The 22,503-nt window shown below is 41.6% G+C and overlaps 1 protein-coding gene across 1 annotated transcript in view; it reads right to left on the minus strand.

The window, feature by feature from the left end:
• Positions 1 to 8,943: 8,943 nt before the first annotated feature.
• The window catches only part of MINDY1 (MINDY lysine 48 deubiquitinase 1), a 362,529-nt gene continuing 348,969 nt past the window's right edge, over positions 8,944 to 22,503 (minus strand). The window contains exon 10 of the mRNA XM_069649763.1: positions 8,944 to 9,167. Within this exon, the coding sequence (XP_069505864.1) occupies positions 9,087 to 9,167 (81 nt within the window). The 3' untranslated portion in view covers positions 8,944 to 9,086. The remainder of the gene's footprint in view (positions 9,168 to 22,503) is intronic.

The following is a 22,503-nucleotide window of genomic DNA, read 5'->3' on the forward strand; positions in this document are numbered from 1 at the left end:
GAGGTTAGTGTGGGTTCCTAGGATGATGAGCTCTGTTTTGTCATCGTTCAGGAATAGACCGTGAGTTGCCATCCATGCCTGAATGATGATATACACCTTATTCACCAAGGCCAAATCCTCGCTATAATCCCCAGAAAGTGGGAGGAGAATCTGGGTATCATCTGCATAGTTAGTGTAGGTTGGCTCTGTTTTTGAGGTTAGTGTGGGTTCCTAGGATGAGCTCTGTTTTGTCATCGTTCCGGAATAGACCGTGGGTTGCCATCCATGCCTGAATGATGATATACAGCCTATTCACCAAGGCCAAATCCTTGCTATAATCCCCAGAAAGTGGGAGGAGAATCTGGGTATCATCTGCATAGTTAGTGTAGGTGATACCAAGAAGGTCTAGATCATCAAAGAGGTGCTTGGTAAATATGTTGTATAGTGTGGGTGAGACACAGGAACCCTGAGGAACTCCACACAGGATGGGTATCAGGTCGGCTGCTGCTGCAGGGGAGAACACCCTCCTAGTCCTGTCGCTGAGGAAGGACTTGATCCAGGTTATGGCTTCATTAGAAAAGTGTGCTGCTGAGTCTAGGTGGCTGCAGAGGACCCCATGGTCCACAAGGTCGAAAGCAGCCGAAAGATCCAGCAGCAGAAGCAGAGCCATTTTTCCTTTATCTCGTAATTCATCTATTTGCGCTTTCAGGTCAAAGAGGGCGGTCTCTGTACCGTGTTGGGGACAGAAACCTGATTGGCGTTTTCCTAAGAGTTTATGTTGTTCCAAAAATCTTTAGGCAGAAAAGGCACTGTCATGATGGGATGGTTATTCGTGGGTATAAGTGGGTCTAGGGTTTGCTTTTTGAGCAGGGGTAGTACCCAAGATTGTTTTAGGTTGGTCGGCACAATGCCGGACGTGAATGAGGCATTGACAAGCTTCGAGATAAATGGGGAGAGATCCCTGGCTACATCCTGTATCAGTTGGGCAGGGCAAGGGTGGTCGCCCTGGCAGTTTGAGGGCTTAAGAGAGGATAACTTTCTCCACCTCAAGGATAGAGGTTTCGGAGAACATGAATCGTACAGCTAGGTCCTGTTCCTTAGGAGCGGGGTCCGTGTTTAGGGTTTTGGTCTGGGGGGGTTGAGTGAGGCTTTTTTCTTGCCGATTTTCTGTTGGAGCATGGTTAATTTGTTCGATAGGGCTTGTTGAATATCGGAACACCATGATTTATCTTTAGAACAAGTGTCTGGAATGGGGATGGGTAACTAGTTCTTTGAGGATGGAGAACAGTTCTCTCATACTCGAGTTAGCATTAACTATATGTTTGTTGAAAGAGTTTTGCTTGGCTAGATGGATTTCCTTTTTGTAATGGGCGGAGATTTGTGAGTTTATATTTGTGGTCATCTGAGGGGGTAAGTCTCCATGCCGTTTCACAGCTTCTCTTAAGTAATCGAAGATCCTTTAGTTTAGGGGTAAACCATTTGTTTAGGTGGGATTTGGATTTACTCGGTCTAAGTTTTAGAGGGGAGATGTTGTCCAGGGGGATAACATGATTTTGTTGTACTTGTTGACAAGTGTTTCAGGGTCCAAATGGTCTGCTAATCGGTTAAGAGTGGGAAGGATCGACGGAATCACTTTATCCTTGATGATGTTCTTATTGTTTCTTGTTGGACATGGCGGGGCCATGGTGGGTGCTGGCGAGAATGGTCTAGAGGAAATGGTCAGTCCAGAGTTGTGGGACAATGGATTTGATGTTGGCGGTGCAGTTGTAGTCTGCTAGCCAGTCGAGGTTTCTCCCTTTGATGTGAGTGGGTTCGAGAGTTTTTTGTGTTATGCTCAGGTCGGAAAAAATATTGGCAATGGTTGTGGCATTTTTATCAAAGGGGACATTGAAACCCAGGTTGAAGTCCCCTAGGACAGCAAGTTGTGAAGAGGTTTTGAGGTTGTTGGAGAATAGGTTGTGGATGTCCTCCTCGAACGACCTTATAGGACCAGGCGGTCTGTAAATAAGATGGATGGTCAGTGTTTGGGAGCTAGTTGGAGGCAATTTGATGGTAAGCGTTTCACATGATTCAGAAACTGTGGTGGGCGTAGATCTCATGCCTAGGCTAGTCTTGGCAATGATAGCAATGCTGCTGCCACGCGTAATAGTTCTGTCTTGTCTCAATATGCTCTAACCTTCCGGGATGGCAAGGGAGAGCAGCGGTCGTGCTGCGTCATGTAGCCAAGACTCTGACAGCAAGAAAGTTCAGGTTATCGATCGAAATTAGGTCACAGATATCTGTGGCGTGAGCAGTCAGGGATCTAGCATTTATTAGTCCTCCTTTGAGGGGCAGGGGGGCAGTGGGAGGAGTAGGTTTAGTTTTGGTGGGGGTGGTTATGTTATTGAGGTGACTGGTAGTAGCCTTCTGGTTGCTGGATCTTTTGTTGATGGGAGGAAGGGTTCTGGTCAGGGGCTCATGAAGTCTTGTGAGTCTTGCTCAGAGTCTGGAATTTCTAAGGAGTAGACTGCATGGATTGTTTTGAAGCACCATGAGGGGGCACAGAGCCTGATGTTCCATGGTGTTAGGGGTTGCTGGGGAGGTAATGATAGAGTTATTCAGAGCTCTGTTAAAGGTTATGGGAGTGCTAATGTCAGATATCTGGTGGGTAGTGATCAGAAGACATATGTAGGTCAGCAGGCTACGGGCTGAAATAAACATGCTCACAGTCGTGTGCACAAAGGGCTACACGGATTAGCTTAGGAATGGGCTCAGTTCATTACAGTTAACTGTAACGGTGAGTTAATCGTAAGCGCAGGGGGTTGTACAGGCTAGAATCGTAGTAGGCACAATGGGCTGCCGGACGATGTGCAAGATGGGCACAGTTCAGCAAGGGTAAAGGGCTGCAGAACTAAATTCAGATAGTCACATTTCAGCATGGGCACAGGGGCTGCAGGCTAAATGTAAGTAGTTACAAATCAGCATGGCGCAGGGGCTGCGGGCAAAATTTGAAATGGGCACACTACAACATGGCACCGGGGCTGCAATTTAAATGCACAGTAGTAATCAACGTGGAACAGGAGCTGCAGGCAAAATGCAAGTAATCACAATATAGCGAGGCACAGGTGCTGCAGGCTAAATGCAGAGTAGTCACAAATTGACATGGCACAAGGGGTGCAGGCTAGATGCAAAGTAGGCACAGTTCAATATGGTCACAGAGGCAGCGGAACTAAAATCGAAAAGTGAAGTATATTCACAAATCAACATGGCACAGGGGCTGCAGGCAAAATTCAAATGGGCAAAATTCAAATGGGCAAAATTCGAAATGGGCAAAATTCGAAATGGGCAAAATTCGAAATGGGCATGATACAACATGGCACCGGGGCTGCAAGCTAAATGTACAGTAGTAGCAGATAGTACAGTGTAGTAAGAGATCACCGTGGCACAGTAGTCACAAGTCAACATGGCGCAGGGGCTGCAGGCAAAATTCAAATGGGAAAAAAATCGAAATGGGCATAATACAACGTGGCACCGGGGCTGCAAGCTAAATGTACAGTGGTGACAGATCAAACTGGCATAGGGGCTTCAGGCAAAAATGCAAATATTCACAATATAGCGAGGCACGGGGACTGCAGGCTAAGTGCAGGGTAGTCACAAATTAACATGGCACAAGTAGGCACAGTTCAATATGGGCACAGGGGCAGCAGAACTAAATTTGAAAAGTTCAATATAGTTACAAATCTCAAATAATTCCTCTAATTCCAGAATTGATAAATCAGCCCAGTACAGAGACAGGGCAGTGTTTATCCAAAAATAAAAAGAGACAAAGGAAAAGAGGCCAGAAGGAAGAGGAAAAGTAAAGGAGCGGTGATTGTTCGGGAGGGTGGGAAGAAAACCAAAAATCAAGGAAGAGAACAAATAAAGAAAATGAAAACAATCTCCTTCCCGAAATCGCTGCCCAAAATAAAGGTAGCCCTTTCAACTGATGGGAGCGAGGCTGTCTATTCTGTTCCGGCTCCTAACAGGGTCGCACTAATAGATAGTCATAAGGAAGGGCTCCCCATTTTCAAAGATAAGAAAGTTGACGAGTCGGAAGATATCATCCATGAGGAAATCAGGGTGATAAATGTCAGTGTGGGGTTACAAATGGACTGGAAGGAAGCAGAGAAGGAGGAATTGAAAAATGACCTGTATATAGGAAGGAAGGGCAGTGACAAACCACTGGGCCCCAATTTTTGCTGGGGCAGTAACAAGAAAATCCCAGTGGCTCCCATCTTCTTATTAAACAAACAACATGCAGTATTGAAAGCGATTGGTGAAAATAGCAAAGTACAGCCAGCAGCTGTACCCAACGGAAGGATAGCTCCCATTTTCCAGCTGGGGCAACCCAAAATATATAGCACTAGGAAAAGTTTGATGCTTGAAGAAGTGAAAATGGGACCAGGGAAACATTGCTCCTTGAATATCGATCATAATGGAATAGGGAAAGCCCGAGTAGTGATCGATAGAGGTGACGTCACAGTGGAGGCCTCAGAAGAGGATTTGCAGCAGTCCAACCAGGGGGCAGTCATCGAGGCAGAAACATCAGATTTCGCAATTCCAAAGCTTTGGCTTTCCTTGGTTTCGAACAAAAAAGCAACCAGGTCACTATGTAGAAGTGCCATTCTGACATTTCTGAAAAAAGTGCGCAATCTTTTTATGATCAAGTCCGATGATATCGAATACGTTCGCTTTCCTGACATCCAAAATGCATACCTGGTAGAAGTTGGATTGACCTCAAGAGAATAAATAAGCAATAAAGGGAGCGTCAAAGGAGTTAGAAGGTCTGGGAATTCAAGTGTCAAATATCTGTCCGATGGAATTAGAGAAGCCAAAACAGAACAAGTCCAAATGGATCTCAAGACCAACAGAATGGTCTGGAGCACTACAAGAAGGTCATTCCACAGCCACGAGGGTCGAGGCTAATAACCTCAACAGAGACAATCTGCCTATCTCACTATTACCAGAAATTAGGTCTCAGGTTTCTCTCAAGCTGGGTGTAGGGATCCAACACCTTTAGTCAAAAGGAGTTCAGAGTAATCTGTTGGAACACGCGGGGAGGGTCCCAATACATTCACATCGCCAAAAATGAAGGAGCTCCTATTTAATCTGAGGGACATTGTAATGTTACAGGAAACATTGTTAGCTAACCCCTTTGAAATTGAAGGATTTAGAGTGATCTCCCAGGCCGCCACCCAAAATGTGAAAGGAAACCATCGGTTGGGCTGCTTGTAGCATTTAGAAACTCCACATTGAAAGAACCTGTCTCAATTTTTAAAAATGATGGTGGGATTGAAATTTTAAGGTATCTTTGAAATGTCAGATTATTATGCCTGATATGGTATTTGTGAATGTTTATTGGAATCCCGCGTGTACGAGTCGAGATGCTTTTTTCAGGGATTTGGCAGCTTCACTGGAGAAAATTAAACTCCTCTAAGGGGGTGCTCAAATCATATTGGGGGTGATTTAAATTTGCATTGTCTGCGCCCTTCAAAGGAGGGCGAGGCTACACAGGGGAAGAAACCCTCAGAGGTAGATCTTGGGTTGAGTTCCTTGAAGGCTGGGGCCTGAAAATGGGCAACGGGTCTCTTCCGGGGGACATAACAGCCAATTCGACAAGATCACAAGGCAAAATTAGTTCAATTATCGACTATTTTTTCTTGTCCTTCGACCTTTTTGCCCAGAATGTTTCATTGATCATAGATTAAAAAGGGGGAGGGGGAATGATCACTCCAGGTTGGCCCTGACTATCTCAGATACGGTCTTTGAAGAGCAATGCAGGCAAAGACAGCTTGTCGAAAGTAAGAAATGGAGAATACATCTCCAAAAATATGAGGGACAGGGCGATTCTGAATAAATGCCTCAGTGAATCTCCTGATTCTATTCTAAGGCGTAACTGCACTCCGGTCAGTTTCACCAAATTTATTTGGTACACCTGTCCGCCGAGTGTGGGAGGAGGGGGATAAATTGAAGTGCATCGCCATGCTTTTGATGAAGCTACTATGCTGATGAAAAAACGTCTGAATCAAGAGCTAAGGACGTTAACAAAGCTGGACATGGGTTTGGCTGAACAGAGAAATAAAATCTAAAGCACTACGCCAGTCGTATAAACAATGGTCGGCGGGAAGGAAGGCCATGTGTCTCCAGCATGACAGTGAACTCATGCTGAAGTTGGTGGCAAAAAGGGATTCTAGTAACTTCTGTAAGGTGATAAACTCATTGGAGGGTAGCTCAAAAAGCTCACTTTGTAACCTGGTCCCTGAAAAGTTCTGGGTGGAATATCTCTCTCTCACCTTCGGCTCATGAATACTTATTTCCCTACCATCGGAGGGTGTGAAAGGGGAGCTTCCGCTAGACACAGAGTTTGGAAGAAATAATTAGGAAGAGCTTGTCCTCCAAAGTAGCTGGTCCAAATGGGCTCACGTACTTAGTGCTAAAAGAGAATCCAACTATATGGGCCAAACTGCTAGTCTGGCTATTTGGGGAAATCCTGCTTAAGAAAGTACTGCCTCCCACTTGTAAATCGGCCATAATAATCCCACTTTTCAAAGGGGGGATTGGACGTTACCAATCAATTATCATCTGATCGCCCTTTTGGATATTGATGGAAGGTGCTTCATGAAGAACCTTTTGGGTGAGGTGGAGAAATGGGTAAAAGAACATAAGATCCTCTTCAAGTACCAAACCGGTTTTCGAAAGGGCCTTTCAACAGCCTTAAATGGAGTAGCTCTCAATGTTATGTCAGAGAAGATGGGTAAGCCTGGAGGAAATCTGTTGTACGGGGCCTGGGTGGACTTTTCTAGAGCTTTCGATCAGGTGGACAGGAGCAGACCGTGGGCAAAGCTAAGAGCTTGGGGCATTCCTGAGGGATTGCTAGCCATTCTGATCGAGTTCCATAAAGACAATACTATAAGAATTCGACTCGACGAGGAAGGTAACATGTCCAAGTCTATAGAGTAGAAAAGGGGGATCAGCAGGGATGTTTGGGTGCCCCGTTGTTTTTCAATCTATATTTGGAAGATGCCTGAAACCCTTCGCGTTGGCCAGTCCAGTGATCGGAAGATCTAGGGTTCACTGGCTGGCGTATGCCGATGACGTGGTTGTCCTAGATTGCACTTCTGTGGGACTGCAGAGATTGCTTAACAGACTGGACAGTTATGCTAGTGAGAATGGTTTAGCCCTTAACCCAAAAAATCAAAGATTCTGGTGTTCAGACAAAGCCTTAATAAAGTTCCTCATAGTCATTGGGAGATAGGAGGTCAGCAAATTGAGAGAGTAGAAGAGCCGTTATATTTAGGCTTCAAAATATATGCCCCCCCGCCATTTGTAAGGTGGAGAAGGATTTGCAAAATAAAATTTTGTCACTAGTGGCTCAGATGAAAAAAGAAATTGTAAAATATTGGAAATTCTTTATACTTCCATTGATTAGGTTTTACAAGGCAAAAGTCATACCGGTAATACTCAACGGGCTGGAAACCAAACCCCTTTTATGGCATACAGATTGGCAGAAATGGGAGGGATTGGTGTGGGAGAATGTTTTCCATCTCCCCATGAGTGTTTCAATGGGACTCCTTAGATTTGAATTAGGGTTAAGCTCCTTAAAAACCATTGCAGGATGGAAACTAATGTCTCTCTTTAGGCTTATCTCGGTTGCACAAGAGGACTCTCTATATGGGGACATCAAAGAGCATTTTGAGAGGGGGGGGGGTTCTGAGAGGTTAAGAAAATTGGAAGAATGGGCCCATTCTGAATTATCCAAGGCAAATACAGCTCTGGATACTCTGATACATAACCCCTGCATGGCCAAAAAAAGAAATCGGGCGCAAATGGACTGGATTACAACAATTGACACTATGCATGCCAGAGCAAGATCCAATCAATGTATAGAAGAAGAAAATAATTTAGGCTTTGTTCCAAGCTATTTAGTCAAATTTCCAGATTGGAAAAGAAGGAACAATTTCGTCAGAATCCTACTCAATGTAGCAAGAACTGGTGAGGTTTTGGCACAAAGAGGACAAGGTGATTTAGCATTAAAGTTATGTGATCAGTGTTCTAATCCGAAAGTCCAAACTTTGAAACATCTCTTAATGGACTGTCAACGAACCGGACAAGCCAGATCTCGACTGTTCACTAGATTTGGTTTCAATAGTGCTAACTTCATACCAGAAATTTTCTGGGACCATCTAATCGCTGGTGTCCACAATCCTCTCACAATTGCAGTAGTGCAGGAGCTTGCTAGCTGTAATATTGTTGATTAATTACTTTCTCAATGTGTCTAAATGTCATGCAGGTCTCTCCTCTTCTTTCTTGTTCTTTAAAAATTTTGAAACTACCGTTTAGGATTGTTGTGTGTAAATGAAGAGTAATGTTATAGTGAGTTATAACAGCGTTTAGGATTTAGAAAATGTTATAGAAACATTGGTTTTGTTCTTTTTAGGTTTTTACTGCTGTTTAATTTTAAATATTGCTTTGCAATGAATTGTTAATATGTGGTAATTAGAAGAACTTTTGTAATATGTGTTTGTTGATGGTAATATGTTGTGTCTTCATTTTTGGTACTGTTTTTAATGTTATATTGCCTGTCTAAGGAAGAATTCAGTTGTGAATTACTTTTGTAAAAGGTTGTTTCAGCCAAACAATAAAAAACATTTTTTTAAAAAAAGGAATCCACATTTTAGATGCATTTTGTACATTGCCAACTTGTTCTCGAACACCTTCCACGTATGACTGCTTTGTAAGAAATGACAAAGGGAGAGTGCTTTTCAGATTCTATAAGGCTCTTCCTGGATTATACAGTCATATTAATTCTCTTAAACCCGATCAAGTGCCTGGAATGAAAATATGTGGCCAGGATAGCATCATACTTTTGTTACAGCTGCTGGCTGAAGGCGAGGGTATCCAGAAATCCAGAAAACAAAGGTACTAAAATCAAACACAAGGAAACTCTTGAGATTTAAGAAGTTTTTATGACAGATAATTTAGTGTTGTCTAAAAGGATTAACTGGCTACGATTTCTGTTTAATTAAATAACAGGTTTTCTGAAGAGAGGGATGACAGCAGAAGTAATGTGGATATGAAGAAAAGGTTTACTATAGAAGTACACAATCAGATTCTTGTTTTTGCCTTGGCCGACGTTCTGTCGCTGGGCGTCCTGATGGCTGCCTCCGCCCCTAGAAGAATTAAGAAAACAAAACTTAAAATAATGCATTTCAATTGGTGCTGTGCTAAAGTTGCCTATGTATCATGCACCAATAAACAGTGCCATTCAACAGGCAGTTAAAAGATCCCACTGATCAGGGAGGTAAAATGGAGTGAAATAACTGCAAGACAACCTTAATCATATTTTAAATCTCTGCGGGGTACAGCTTGTGCACATGACTATACAGTATTGTAATTTGGGTAAACACGAGGACATCATATTGCTGATCAGATACTGATATCTAGAAGAAAGCAGCAAGATCTTTTAGGTGATTTGGCAGAGTAGGACTAATAGGCCAATACAATTGTGTGAGTGGTTTTATTTCTTAAGGAGACTGCAATAGGGAAGGCTTGCACTGATGCATTTACAAGATGGAAACGTTACAAAGTCACAGGCAGCAGCCAACGATTACAAAACAGTCAGCTGTATCACTGGATGTTTTTCTTTGTTTGCAAAGCCATTGACTGCAGCACATATTTTTCTTTTTATTAGTAATTTGGTTTATTTAAAACCTTTTACTTTTACATTGGTTTGCATTCCATTTAAAAGAAAGGGAGAAAATGAATAAAAGAAGAACAAAAACAGAAGGATAGGAAGATTAATTCCAGATATTTACAGTTTGGATTAGAGCCCAGCTCATATCGCATTTAAGCCCAGAGTCCTTTAAAGTAATTATTTCTCTCCAGAATGGAAGTATTTTAAAAATGAAAGTTTTCTGTTCTCCTAGAATCAATGACTCCCATCATTCACCTGGGTTTAACGTCTGATGTCTTGATTGGTTGTCATCTTCCCGATATTTGTTTCTTATAGTTCTTAATCCGTCACATTCCATCAATATATGACAGTTTCATTTTGCTTGAAGCCATTACAAAATCGGCAGGAGTTCAACTCCTCTTTTACTTGCTTCCACCGACTTAATACTTCTCTTGTTGGTAGGAGGTTCAGTCTTAGTCGTAAGAACAAGTCTCTCGCCTTAGGGCACAGGAATCTATACAGATATGCCAGAAGCTGGTTCAGTGATCGCACATGCGCCTTACGATTGATCATTTATAGTTTGCTTTATCCTGCTAGGTTTGTATCCAGTCATTCCAACTCTGGTTTCGAATAATTCCAGACATTTCACACATTGATTCACATTGATTCTTCCAGAGGTCCAGCATGCCCTTGTGTTGCATCATGGATTTTTCTCGCAAGACTTCCATTGGTCGAAGTGTATCAGTAATTCGTATCTTGCGATAAAGATCGAGAGTTTTACAGACTATAATAGAATGGATGGATGCCAGTTCGTATTCTTGCTACAGGAAATGCTTTGGGTAATGAGAGGACTTTCCTCCAAAAGAACGCATTGCAGGAAACCCAAACCTTCCATGAGAGGTTTAGTGCGGTTTCTGCTCCATAAGCCAGAATCGGAATTACTTTCTGACGATAAGAAAAGTAAAACTGGCCTTATGGAGTGTTTGCCAAGCTTCTTGTGTAAAATCACCGCTTGGCGTTTTAGGCACTTTGTCTTTGTTCATATTGCTTCTCTCCATTCTTGTTCGTATAGGGAGGAATTCATCTATACTCTTAAATATTTAAAGGATTTGACCTGGAGTAACTTGGCATCATCGAGAAAGAGGGCAAAGGATCTTTTCTTTTGTAATCGCCAGTCCGAATTGTTAAAGTTTGAGTTTTAGACACGTTTATCAAGAGGCCATTGTCTTTGAAATATAGTGAAAGGGCATTTAGACTCTGTTGTAATCCGATGGGGGTTTTGTCTAAGAAGACAAGGTTGCCTGCATAGAGCATCCATGTAATCGGATTCCCATTTAATCTTGGCGGATTAGTTATTAAGTTTATTTGTGAGAGGTTAAGGTACGAGATGTACAGAATAAACAGTAACACCGCTAAGGGGCGTCCTGATTTTTTCAGATAATACGCTGTTATTAGATAGTCGCACTTGAATTGATGTTTCGGTATATAAGGCTTGGATAGCTGCCAAAAGGTCTGGAGGACAATTCCAGGTACGCAGCTTACTCCATATTGTTTGCCGATTTACACTATCAAAAGCCTGTTTGAGGTCTATGAAAGCCAGACAGATTTGGCTTTCAGGGCCTCTAATTTTAGTATGGCTAGTAAGAATAAGTTGATATTTGTAACTAGCCCTTTTTTACGGATCCAGTCTGTCGCAGGTCGATACTCCTGCTCATTTCCGCCCATTGCTGTATCTGTCATAGTAATATCACTGCAAAGATCTTGCCCAATGGATCAATTAATGCTATCGGCGGATAGTTTATCGGTAGTGCTCGGTCTCTGTGTTTATAAATCGGGACTATGATAGCATTTTTCCAAGATGCAGGAATAAGCTTTGTTTCCATTATTGATTTAAATAGGGCCACACAGAAGTCCGCCCAAGCTTCTGGATTAGATTTTAGGACGCTGTTAGAGAGGCCGTCGGGTCCAGGCACTCCTGATGTACTCAACCTCTTATTTTGATCAAGATATCGTCTCTGTCCCATATTAATGACCAGGAATCAGAGTAATTAAGTAAATTAGGTTCCAGTTTCTTATCATTCTTTGCATATAATGCCGAGAAATTGGCCACCCATACTGCTTCTGGAATAACAGCAATTAAGGCAGCTGAAGTTCTTATGTTTCCATTTAGTAGTGCCCAAAGGTTGCGTGTGTTACAGTTGTTCATAGATTTCAGAATCATCTCTGCATCAGCTGGCAATCGTTTTTCTTTAAATGATATTGTCCAGTTCTTATATGTGTTTTTGTTTCTTGATCAGACTATCGCGATCTTTTGTGGTGGTTTTGTGCAGTGTTTTGATGGCTCTTCTATATTTTTTCCTTGGATCAATCAAGTATGCATTGTATGGATGTACTGCGATCTTCAGATTTGATGATTTAGACGCTTTGTTGGTTTACATGGGTTTAAAACCCATTCATAATCGATCTTTTCTAGATCGGTTTGCTTGCGATTTGTTTGTCAATTTTGAGACATCGGCTGCGTTGATTCGCAGTGTATTTTGTCCGTTATTTAGATATAATTTCAAAGGACACTTGGAGCGTAGAGTGGTTGGTTTCCGTTTCCATTCTAGTGCAACTAGTCTATGATCGCTTCTCAAGGTATTTACAATCTTCAGGGACTTCAATTCAGGAATCAGTACGCGGGATGCGAAGATGTAATCAAGATGTGATAAGGTTTTTCCCATCTGCCAAGTGGGCATCGGGGGGATATCCCCATTTAGTTGCCAGTTTAGTATGAAAATTGATCGCAGTTGCAATTCTCTTACCCACATCTGGGCTTTTTTGGGTAATTTCTGTTCGGTTGTCAGGGCTCCTGTTTTGTCGAATAGATGAATATTAAGGTCTTCATATAGTACAAATGATAGCTGGTTGTTTTGTGCTTGAAGATCATCTATCATTGATAGAATTATCTTAATAAAAGATGAGTCATTTATTCCTGCTGGATTCCAATATAAGTTGAACAATGCCATCAGGTTGCCGTTTTCTTTGTTAGGCTGAAGGTTCTGGATCACTATTAGTTGGATGTACGGGTTAGGGTTCAGCAGTTCTAGCAATTTCAAATTCCTTCCAGTTTTTACCACAATTAGGAGCCCAGAAGATGGCTGTCCCAATTTCCCTTTAATTGCTGGATTCCAATAGGAAGTAAAGCCGTTACAAGCCGGTAACAGTAGGATCCAGGTTTCCTGAAGACAGACAATATCAAAGCTATGCAGTAGGTTGTTGCCTTCATTGAAGCGGTGGGAGGAGCCACGGGTATTCAAACTGCATAGTTTCAGGGGCCGTTCCCCCTTTATTCCTGTTTGCTAATTCTCTTGTGGTATTGGTCTCCCATGTTCGTTTCTCCATGGGACTTTGTGCTTTTGTTGATGTTTTATTCCCATCAGTGAACGTAACTGATCCCTCAGTATGGTTCTGTTGGGCATCAAAGTTCACTACCAACTTGTGATAAAATTTCAGGTCGCTCAGGTCTCTTTGCAGATGTTCATTGAGATGATGTTCATTCTGCAGTCCTCGTTTGGTATTTGATAAACCTTTATTCAAATATCCCCCCATCATGATGTAGTCTTTAGAGGTTTACTGCCTAGAGGATTATCGGTTATCTCAAATCCTAGTGGTAGGAATGCTTCTCTTTGTTTAAGTATTGTTGCACGGAACACAGCCGAAAATAGGTGCACAATTACCCAATTGTGTGTTTTTCTTCAATGAATTGAACAATTTTAATATCAATTGAAGTTAGGTGGTTTAAGTGAGGAATGGCCTGTAATAATTTAACTACATTGGTGCGATTCAAAATCAGGCCATCTGAAGATCTCAGGATTCGCTCATTTACTATCGTGTTGGTTTGACTCAGTGCTATTCACAATTCAAAGTTGGGGCGCATTGGAGTGCAATCTATATTTTCACTGTTGAATCTTTCCTTTTCTGATTGCGTTCTTTTATTTAATATAGTCGAGCATTTCTGGTCAAGGGTTTGAAAGTTTTTTTTCTGTAGATGCTGCCATTACGTCCAGATCTGGGGATTCAATGAGCTGAGGAACAGTTATGTTCATTCCAGATCGTCAATTGAGATTTCCTCTAAAGCTGCTAGCGGATTAGGTATTTCTGCATCTTCATTTCCCATCTTCTCTTCCATGGACTATGTTGACAGATTTAGAAGTATGTCTCTTTGATTTCGCTCTTCGGTATTCGCATCAATATCCTCTGTAATTTGATCTCAGTGAGTAATTTATCTTTTTTTTATTGTTGTTATCTACTAACTCAGGAACAGTTTGTATTTTCGTCACTGGCACCTTTAGGTTTTTTCGCAAGAAAGCCCTAGAGCAATTGGAACGCAGCTTTGTGGGGGCCAGTTGGTTTTTAGTCTTCTTTATTGTTGCCTTCTTGTTTTGAGTTTTGAGAGTTCTTTTAAAAAATGGTGAATATTTGATTCACACCATCCTGTGATGGATTTGTTTCTTTGGGTGCTGGTTGCATCATTTGTAATTCACTCGTGAGAGTACTCGTAGGGTTAATTGATTTCTTTCGGGCGCCTTTTGGGATTGCATTTGATGGCTAGTCGCCAGCAACTTCTGTTTCCACAGTGAGATCAATATCTGCAATATCCGAATTTAAAGAATGTTCAGGGATGGTTGTTTTTTCAGTCTTGGCCGGTGTTCCGGGTCTCTGTGTTTCTGAATGTTTCTCTGTTTGCCTCCAAAGTGGATTTGTGCATTTTTCACGGCGTATGGCATTCATCATTGTTGCTTTTTCGATGTTCTCTCTCGCTAGATCTTGCTTTCCATTGGATGGTGAGTTTGGCTTCATTGTCTAGTCGAGCTTCTATTTTATTCACAAAGCTTTCTAGATAGATATGTTTTGAATGGCCCATCGCTACTAGAGTTGCTTGATCTTTTAATGCATCGCCAATAGTCCCATATAGTTTTAAGAATGGCGCCATTGAGACAGTTAGCGCACTCATAGTTATAGACTGGAGATGCATCAACGCTGATGGTGACAGAGCCATTTCATGATACCTAGTCTCTTGAGGCATGTCGATGTCATTCTGCCAATCTCCTGGTGCTTTTTAAAAGTCATTTTCTTGGCTCATCTCTGAGCCGGTGGTCTTTTCGCTGATCCATGTAAAGGATATTGGATTGTCCTTCGCTGTTATTCCTCGATATCTCTGACGATATCAATGGGTCTCTCACACGCTCTGGCAGCTGAACTCCTGTTCGATGTAAATGTGCAGACTGATCTTTTCTTTCATTTTCTCGTTGTTGCAGCAGGGCTGGTTTGAGGTTTCGTGTGTCATTGAGGTTGATGTTGTTCTTTTTCATTGCAATCATAGCTGGTTTGGGGTTAAGAGTATCATTGGGGTTATTGTTATTCTTTTTCAATTGGTGGTTAAATACCTTCAGGTTTTTCCTTTGACTGACTCCAAATAGGTCATGTTTTTTCCCTTGATTCGGCATAAGCAGCTCGATTTCTTCGATATCAAGGGATAACCTTGCCACTTTTCCACTCAGTCTTTTCTGTAGTGGTCTTGTTTCTGTCTGCCACCGCACCTCTGTTGCCTCCATTTGCGGGGCTGGTGTCGAGCAGTGTTCTGCATCCTTGTTACAGGATATAATAGAAAAGAACGTATTGTTGCCGGAGTCACCAGGTCTTTCTGTATTTATCATTAATTCTTGGTTATGTGGTGTGAATGAATGAGTTCTCTTCCCTGTTAGGAGCTCTGAAAAGGCTACAGTTAAGGAGGGCCTACCCACACCTATTGCGAAAGGTTTCTGGATTCTGTTGCTCTTCTGGTAAGTACATATGCATCATTGAACAGGCAGCAGTCAAAGTTTACTAAGCAATAGCCTAAGATACCAGCATTATGTGAGCTCCAATGTCCTGGTTGTCTTGTTCAGCAATTCACAGGGCAAACCACTTTGGTTCCATCCAACATCAACCCTCTCAATACCAGGGAGCTCATTGTTGGTGATTACAGAGAAGTTCTGTTTGAAGCCCAGTGCAAGACGACAACATTCACAAGCTCTCACTGGTTCCTTTAGTCAAATTTTCTGGCATGGATTGACTTAAGTCAATGAAAAGCAAAATTACAAGTATGAATATAACTAGGTTTTTTGGCTTTAGCAAGAAATCAAAACCAATGATGAAAACAGTGTGTCTGTGTTTCAGTGTTTGTTCCCTTACTTGTAAACATTTTCTCAAACAAAGCAGCAGAACAGTTGACCCGAGGCCCAGCTCAGTGAAGTATATATGCTCCAGATAAACTGTGAGCTGAAGACAGAAGTTGTTTGACCAACATGTAAGGTCACATTCTCTAGTACTGACATTTGCTCAAATAGTGCTTTGAACTTTGGGAATTCTTCCACCCATATTTGTGATATAAATGAAAATAGAGAGCTACAATTTCCAACATGCAAATATCTAGGTTAGACAACTGTGCTGATCTGGTTGGCCTGCTTGCAATGAAAACATCTAGGAGGCCAAGGAAATTGCAGGGGATCAATATGACAAACATTCACCAGTAAGTCTTCTTAAAGCTTGTATCCATTTTAGAATCACATGCTATGCATGTGTTATGAGAGATTTCTCTTTTCTCTTTTTTTCCCTCAAAAGATTCTATGGACCGCCAATCGTTTTGCTTTGTTGTTGAAGCTGTTCTGAATTTTTGAGGTGAAGTAAAGCCTTCAGCTTCACTTGTCTTTTGCTCATTTTGAAATGGGGAAACCGATCAGTCCTTCAGACTATCAGTACTATGTTTCCCTTTTATCTTTTACATTTTTGTAACTTTACCTTGCTCAAAACATCTTACAATACAATGCAATTGGGATACTTTATCACCCTGGCTCTTTACACTTGGGATTGTTGGTTACTTTTATATGTGCCTAAAGACAAGCTGGTGGTAGCAGATATATATTTTTACAATATGTATGTTATTTCTAATGTGCACATTCACGTTTACCGCGTATGGCTACTAAACGTGGCCAGTACCCTAAAACCAGTATGCCACAAGACCTTTGCTTGATCTTTTACCATATTGTAGTTTGGCCTTCTTCCTGCCTTGCTAGGTCAGGAAATTGCAGATAAGGTCATACACTTGCCAGGGAAAGTGAGTGTGTGAGCATGTGAGGGTCGTCTGTCTGTCTGGTCCCACTCCAGATCTGTGGTGCCAGAGAGTCTAGGTGTGGGGCATGAGTGAAACCAATAGTTGGCCCTGATTGGACAACTACTGGCTGTTTGAATGGTGCAGATCCCTAGAGACGAACAGCCGACTGAAGATCTGAAGAAGACTTCTGAAGAGGCCTGGAATCCCTTGAACTACTGGGACCAACTAGCCTCGACGCTTCTCAAGCATATAGCTGCCCTGAGCCTTCAGAAGTGTCCCTGGATCAACCAGTTGACTGACCAGCTCACTTGGGCTACCTCGCCAGTAGCGCTACCTTCCATGTATGCACCCGGAACCTTGGTGGTCACCAGCTGGTGGTACAACTCGCCTACCCTGCTAATTTCAGCCTCAAGGGATCCTGCCCTGGAGAACCTTCTTCAACCACAGCTGGAAGGACACCTGCTGTAATCTGTGTGCAGGGGCTGTCGCTGGGACTTGCCTTCCCCTATTCTTTGAAGTGTCCTCCTCAGTGAATCTGCATTACTTAAATCGCCAGGGGTTGCATCTGGACCTGACCAGAAAAATTATTGCAATCACAGCTTCTGGGCCTCTCTCTCACTTGAACCAACTGTTAGGGAAACGTATCAATTGTATGCTTCATCCCCTCTCCTAGTGAGACCCCCAACCTCTTTTGCTTGACCTCTGGACCCTTTTCCTTAATCTTGAATAAGTGGAGCCTTTTCCCACTCATTCATTCTTATGGGCTCTGTCTTTTGGAACTCTGTTCTCTGGGTTTTACCTGTCCTATGGAGTCTACTTTCCTCCATATCTCTTTAAGGAAGCTCCTTATGGACAGTGTTGCTGAGAACTCTTTGTTTTCTCCTTACAGATTCTATCAGAACTCAGGAACTAAGAATAACACTGAGTGTAGAAAACTTTTTTCTCCACCACGTTTTAGAAACTGATTTATCTCCCCCTAAAGATCCACATCAAGGTCAGCATCTCTTATCTTTACTATTACTAAGTCTACATTAAGCCCATCCTATTTTATCATAGGTTGAACGGCAATGTTAATTGAACTTCTGAGTCTCGCAATTCGCCAACTTGCACAAATGTTACAAATCCTAGGAGTTCTAACGCTAACTAACCACTACGCAGCTCCTTATCCAGCACAGAGATGATCAGCAGCCAATGTAGTCAACTGGTTAATAGGAACAAATTGTGACAATGTGATTATTGATCAATGCAACAATTGTACCACTAGTCTGAGGGCACAAATTGGTATGCTATTAGCTACTTCCACCCATATAGATGAGTTCTCAACACGTGATGTCCATGTACTCTAATGACAATGATGAGTTTTTTTAACTCTGAAACTAACAACTAGAATATACAACTATAAGTGTTAAAAAGTAACATGTTAGAACAAAGTCTGTAAAATACAGATGTCTAATTAAGTTTATTTCTTTAATGTTTCTTTGTAGAACTATTTGAAAATACTTCTTGCCGCTGATGAAGAGTTGCACACTGAAAACGCCTTAGGCCTTCTTGAACAATAAATACTCTTGATTGTGTTATATGGAATTGTCAACTGAATTTTTAATGTTATAATTTACTTCCTGTTGAAAATACATAAGTGCCTGTACTCAGAATCTAACTAAAGACAAGCCATACCTGCTACCCTGGAACTAGGATAGCACGTTTGGGCATTGTAGACTAAAACACCTTTGGCTATTAGGTTCAGGCTATAGATCGTGTGCAGGGGATGGGAGTTCCCCAATAGGGAACTCTTCCTTTCGTTTGTACTTTTTTCCAGCCTAGATGCCAACGCTGTGTTTCTCTCCCCCGCACCTAGAATGTTCTAAACTTATCATCATATCGCACAGCCCTTTACTACCTTAAATAACCACAAACATCGAACAAGGTGTGCTCCGTGTTTATTTCTTTTTCATTATATAAAATGTAAGGGGGAACTGTAGTTCATCCAAGTACATGAAAGAGAAATGAACAGAGGAGACCATGGCGGCAACTCAGCCTAAGCCCGAAAGTTGTAGGAAACTATAACTTCAGCTACACACTATTGAGAGACATAGAAAGGTCACCCATAAAAAGAGTAAAAGACTAGGCGAGAGGGGAAAAAGATTCCACTTCACCTAGCAGCAAGGTAACAGTTATCTAGTCAAAGCAAAATGTTCTGGGGTTGACACAGGTCAGGAAGATGTATTATTGATGTGAAAAACTTACCTAACAGGTACTGTGTTGGCTTGGGTAATACCTACCTTAAGTCGTGTGTGAATACTGTGAGGCTGGGTGGGTGATTTGAGTGTTTGGGAGTTTGCCCATACCCTTCAAGCAGGCTTACTGCTGGAACGCATATAGGGAGCCTTCTGTGAAGTCGCTGAACACTTAACTAACTCTGAGGCTAATACTTGTTGAAGAAAATATCCCCTGGAGCTCTGACTTTCCTGCAACTCAACCCTATCCGGACCTGCCTACAGCTGGTTCTTAGATCACTAGGGTCCCTCTTCTGCCTCTGAGAAAAATCATGCTATAGACTAGGGAAGGACTTTGATGATAAAACTTCTGTCTGGAAATTATAACAAATGTAAAAATACTTACTTGTGAATAAGTTCATGTTGTACATGTATCTATGCAATAGAATAAGTTACAGAGTCCCTAAAAGTTAATACTTACCTAGAGGTTGCTTGTTGCTCCTTTAAAAAGTATACAAGTTATTTTACTAGCTTTGAATTGTGGTTCACATTTCTAAAAAGTAATAGAGTTGATAGAGTTTTATCATTTTTAAAGTAAATGAGTACAAAAGGCTTCCAATAGGATTTACCAACTGTGATTAGCTGTGTGTACTTACAAATGTGTCTCATTGGGTTTTGCTTCCCCTGATCTGCTTTAGTGCATTTTTAAAACAAACAGTCTTGGATTTAACGCTCAACTTTAAGTGGCTTGTAGGCCCTCTTAAAAGTATATCAGGTTCCTTACTTACCTTGAAATATATTGTGCCTAGAGTATCATTGGGTTATGCTTTCCCTGAACTGCTTCAGAGCATTTCTTAAATAGTTATAAAGTTCCTACTTACTTTAGAACTGTATATTAGACTTCTGAAAAGTATCCTTGGTTAAACGGTCTATTCCTATAATAGAAATAGTATAATATGTTTATATAATAATAGGTTACTTACCTGGAATAGCTGCTACTCTTGTTAAACTGCAAGTTTGCTAGGTTAATTAATAAGTACTCTTACTTGCCTGACTGAAGTCACTGTGTGTGTGGTTAAAGGAGTACATAGTAAATTGCTCACCTGTTGGGTTGTGCTTTCCCCGAATTGCTTTAGTGCCCTATAGTTTCACTGTGTTCCTACTTCCCCTTAAGCAGTTTAAGGACCCTCTAGAAAGTATACAAGTTAAGTTACTCCCTCTGAACGAAGTTCTAAAAAGTAACATTGGCATGCAACTGTATCCATCCTTGACAGAAGAAAGTTACATATGTTGCAAGAGATATTTGTAACAATGTTGGTCTAATTAAGTGCGTTTATATCTGAATAACACTGTATATGGGAACCAATCGGGCCTACTACCCTTGTATTGCGAAAGCATACCTAACCTGGTTTTACTCTGCAAGAATAGGTTTGTGCCATTCTAAATGTGTTATAGGTTTGACTCACCTTGACTGCTTATTGTAATCTAAATAAGGTTACACTTCGGTTTGTAAACCATAAGTATTCAGTTGTTTTTTATAATTGTGTTTATATGATATGTTATAGTACTTACTTCCCCAAGATTTATCTTGGACTACCTGTGTTTAAATAAACCCTTTATTTTTACAATACATAGTGTTTCTTCGGACCATATGTATTGTACCATTATTTTGTAGCAAGTAACAGACCTCTCCCCCTACCAAGATAAGCCTCGCTGCTCAGTCTACACTACCAAATGTTCTCAGGTGGTACAGCTTTATACTAAGAGTGGAGTTTTGTACTGCCTCAGATATGGTTTTATGAACCCCTTAGTTGGACTTTAGAAAAACGGTCCTAACAGCCCATTTTATGGCTAAGGCTTCAAGTTCCACCTTAGCATAGGACTGTTCTCTGGGAAAATGTGAAGGAAACATTTCTGGACAAGCTCAAGAACATCAACAAGCTATCTACAATAATGATGCGGTAACCCAATCCGTCTCAGTTGGGCAATCAGTCTTAACTTTCCTACTCACATCGGAAAGTAAGAATTTCCAAGAGGTACAGTCGTTATGAAATCTGGGGAAAAAAGGGCCCTTTGAATTACTGTATCTCCTAAGTAGGTGGCAGAAAACACAAGTCCATCATGTCCACCTGCTCAAAGAGTGGAAGGTAGACACCAGCGTAGATACCACCGTTACCATGGCCACCCTCCTCACAGACTCTGATCATAAAAACACATTAATTTCCCCAGATCTGTCACCCTCCCAACAGAGTCACATTAGAGACATGCTAGCTCAGTTACCCAATAGTAGAACCAGGTAGGGTTAATAATTTCATTCACTATATTCAGACACCAGAAAGACGATTCCCAAAGTTAAAATGAAAACAAAATCATCGAGAAGAAGATCGAGGAATTGCTCAAGGCGGTCTCATCGAGCCCTCTGCGAGTCCTTGGTCCTCTCCAACTGTTTTAATCACAAAACCTGACCAGTCCTGGCGTTTCCGCGAAGACATCCGAAAACTAAACAAAATCTCGATATTTAACAGTTACCCAATGCAGAGGATTAACGATCTGATCGAGAAGTGGGGTTCGGCTAAGTTTATATCAACACTAGATTTAACCAAGGGTTACTGCAAAGTCCACTTAAATCCATCTGACAGGGAGAAAAAAGTCTTCTCAATGCCCCATGGCCTGTTCCAATTCAAGGTCATACCCTCTGGTCTGCATGGAGCCACAGCCACTTCTCAAGGGCTAATGGACAAAGTGCTGAAACCATATTCTGCATTTTGTGGGACTTACTTCTGTTAGGTATGGCAAACAGGTAATAGGTGTTGGGCATGCCCGGCTTTCAGTGCGCTCTAGATGTAGTAATGAGGTGTTGGGCATGCAGCGCAACTAGTACAGTGAGGCTCTATTCATGACCTCATACAATACAAGAAGTAACCAATTGTGCTAGTTGGTCACGCTCGCCCCAACAAATGGTTACAAGTGAAATTGTCCAGTATCCTTTTTCAGAATTCTTGCTTTAATATAGTCCACTCCTAAGAAAATACAGCCAATACATGTCTCGACATTAAGTCTTTTTCAATGCATTGATCACTGAGTGGATGTCCCCATGTGCCTTGATGATTTCTTTTAGTTGTCGCAGCAATCAGAACTGCCTACATTGGCGAGTGATGCATCTTATGCTTGTATTTCAATAAGCGGTGCTAATGTAAGCATAGATCGGAAAAGTATATAATCCTTAAATGGATAGGATTCCCGATTATGGGTACCCTAGAAGAAGATACGCATGTGTGATAAGGGTCCCCCTAAACAGGAATTTCACTTGTAACAATTTGCTGGGGCAAGCACGACCAACTAGCACAATTTGTTACTTCTTACTTCTGTTAGGACAGTTTTTCTCAAGTCCACCCGAAGGGACTATATACCTTGGGCAATACAGAAACTATAAAATTTAGCATAAAGCTGTACCACTTGATATTTTTGGTAGCAATGACAGAACA

The sequence above is a fragment of the Ambystoma mexicanum genome, chromosome 1p, assembly GCF_040938575.1.
Source record: "Ambystoma mexicanum isolate Mex_15411 chromosome 1p, UKY_AmexF1_1, whole genome shotgun sequence".
Classification (NCBI taxonomy): domain Eukaryota; kingdom Metazoa; phylum Chordata; class Amphibia; order Caudata; family Ambystomatidae; genus Ambystoma; species Ambystoma mexicanum.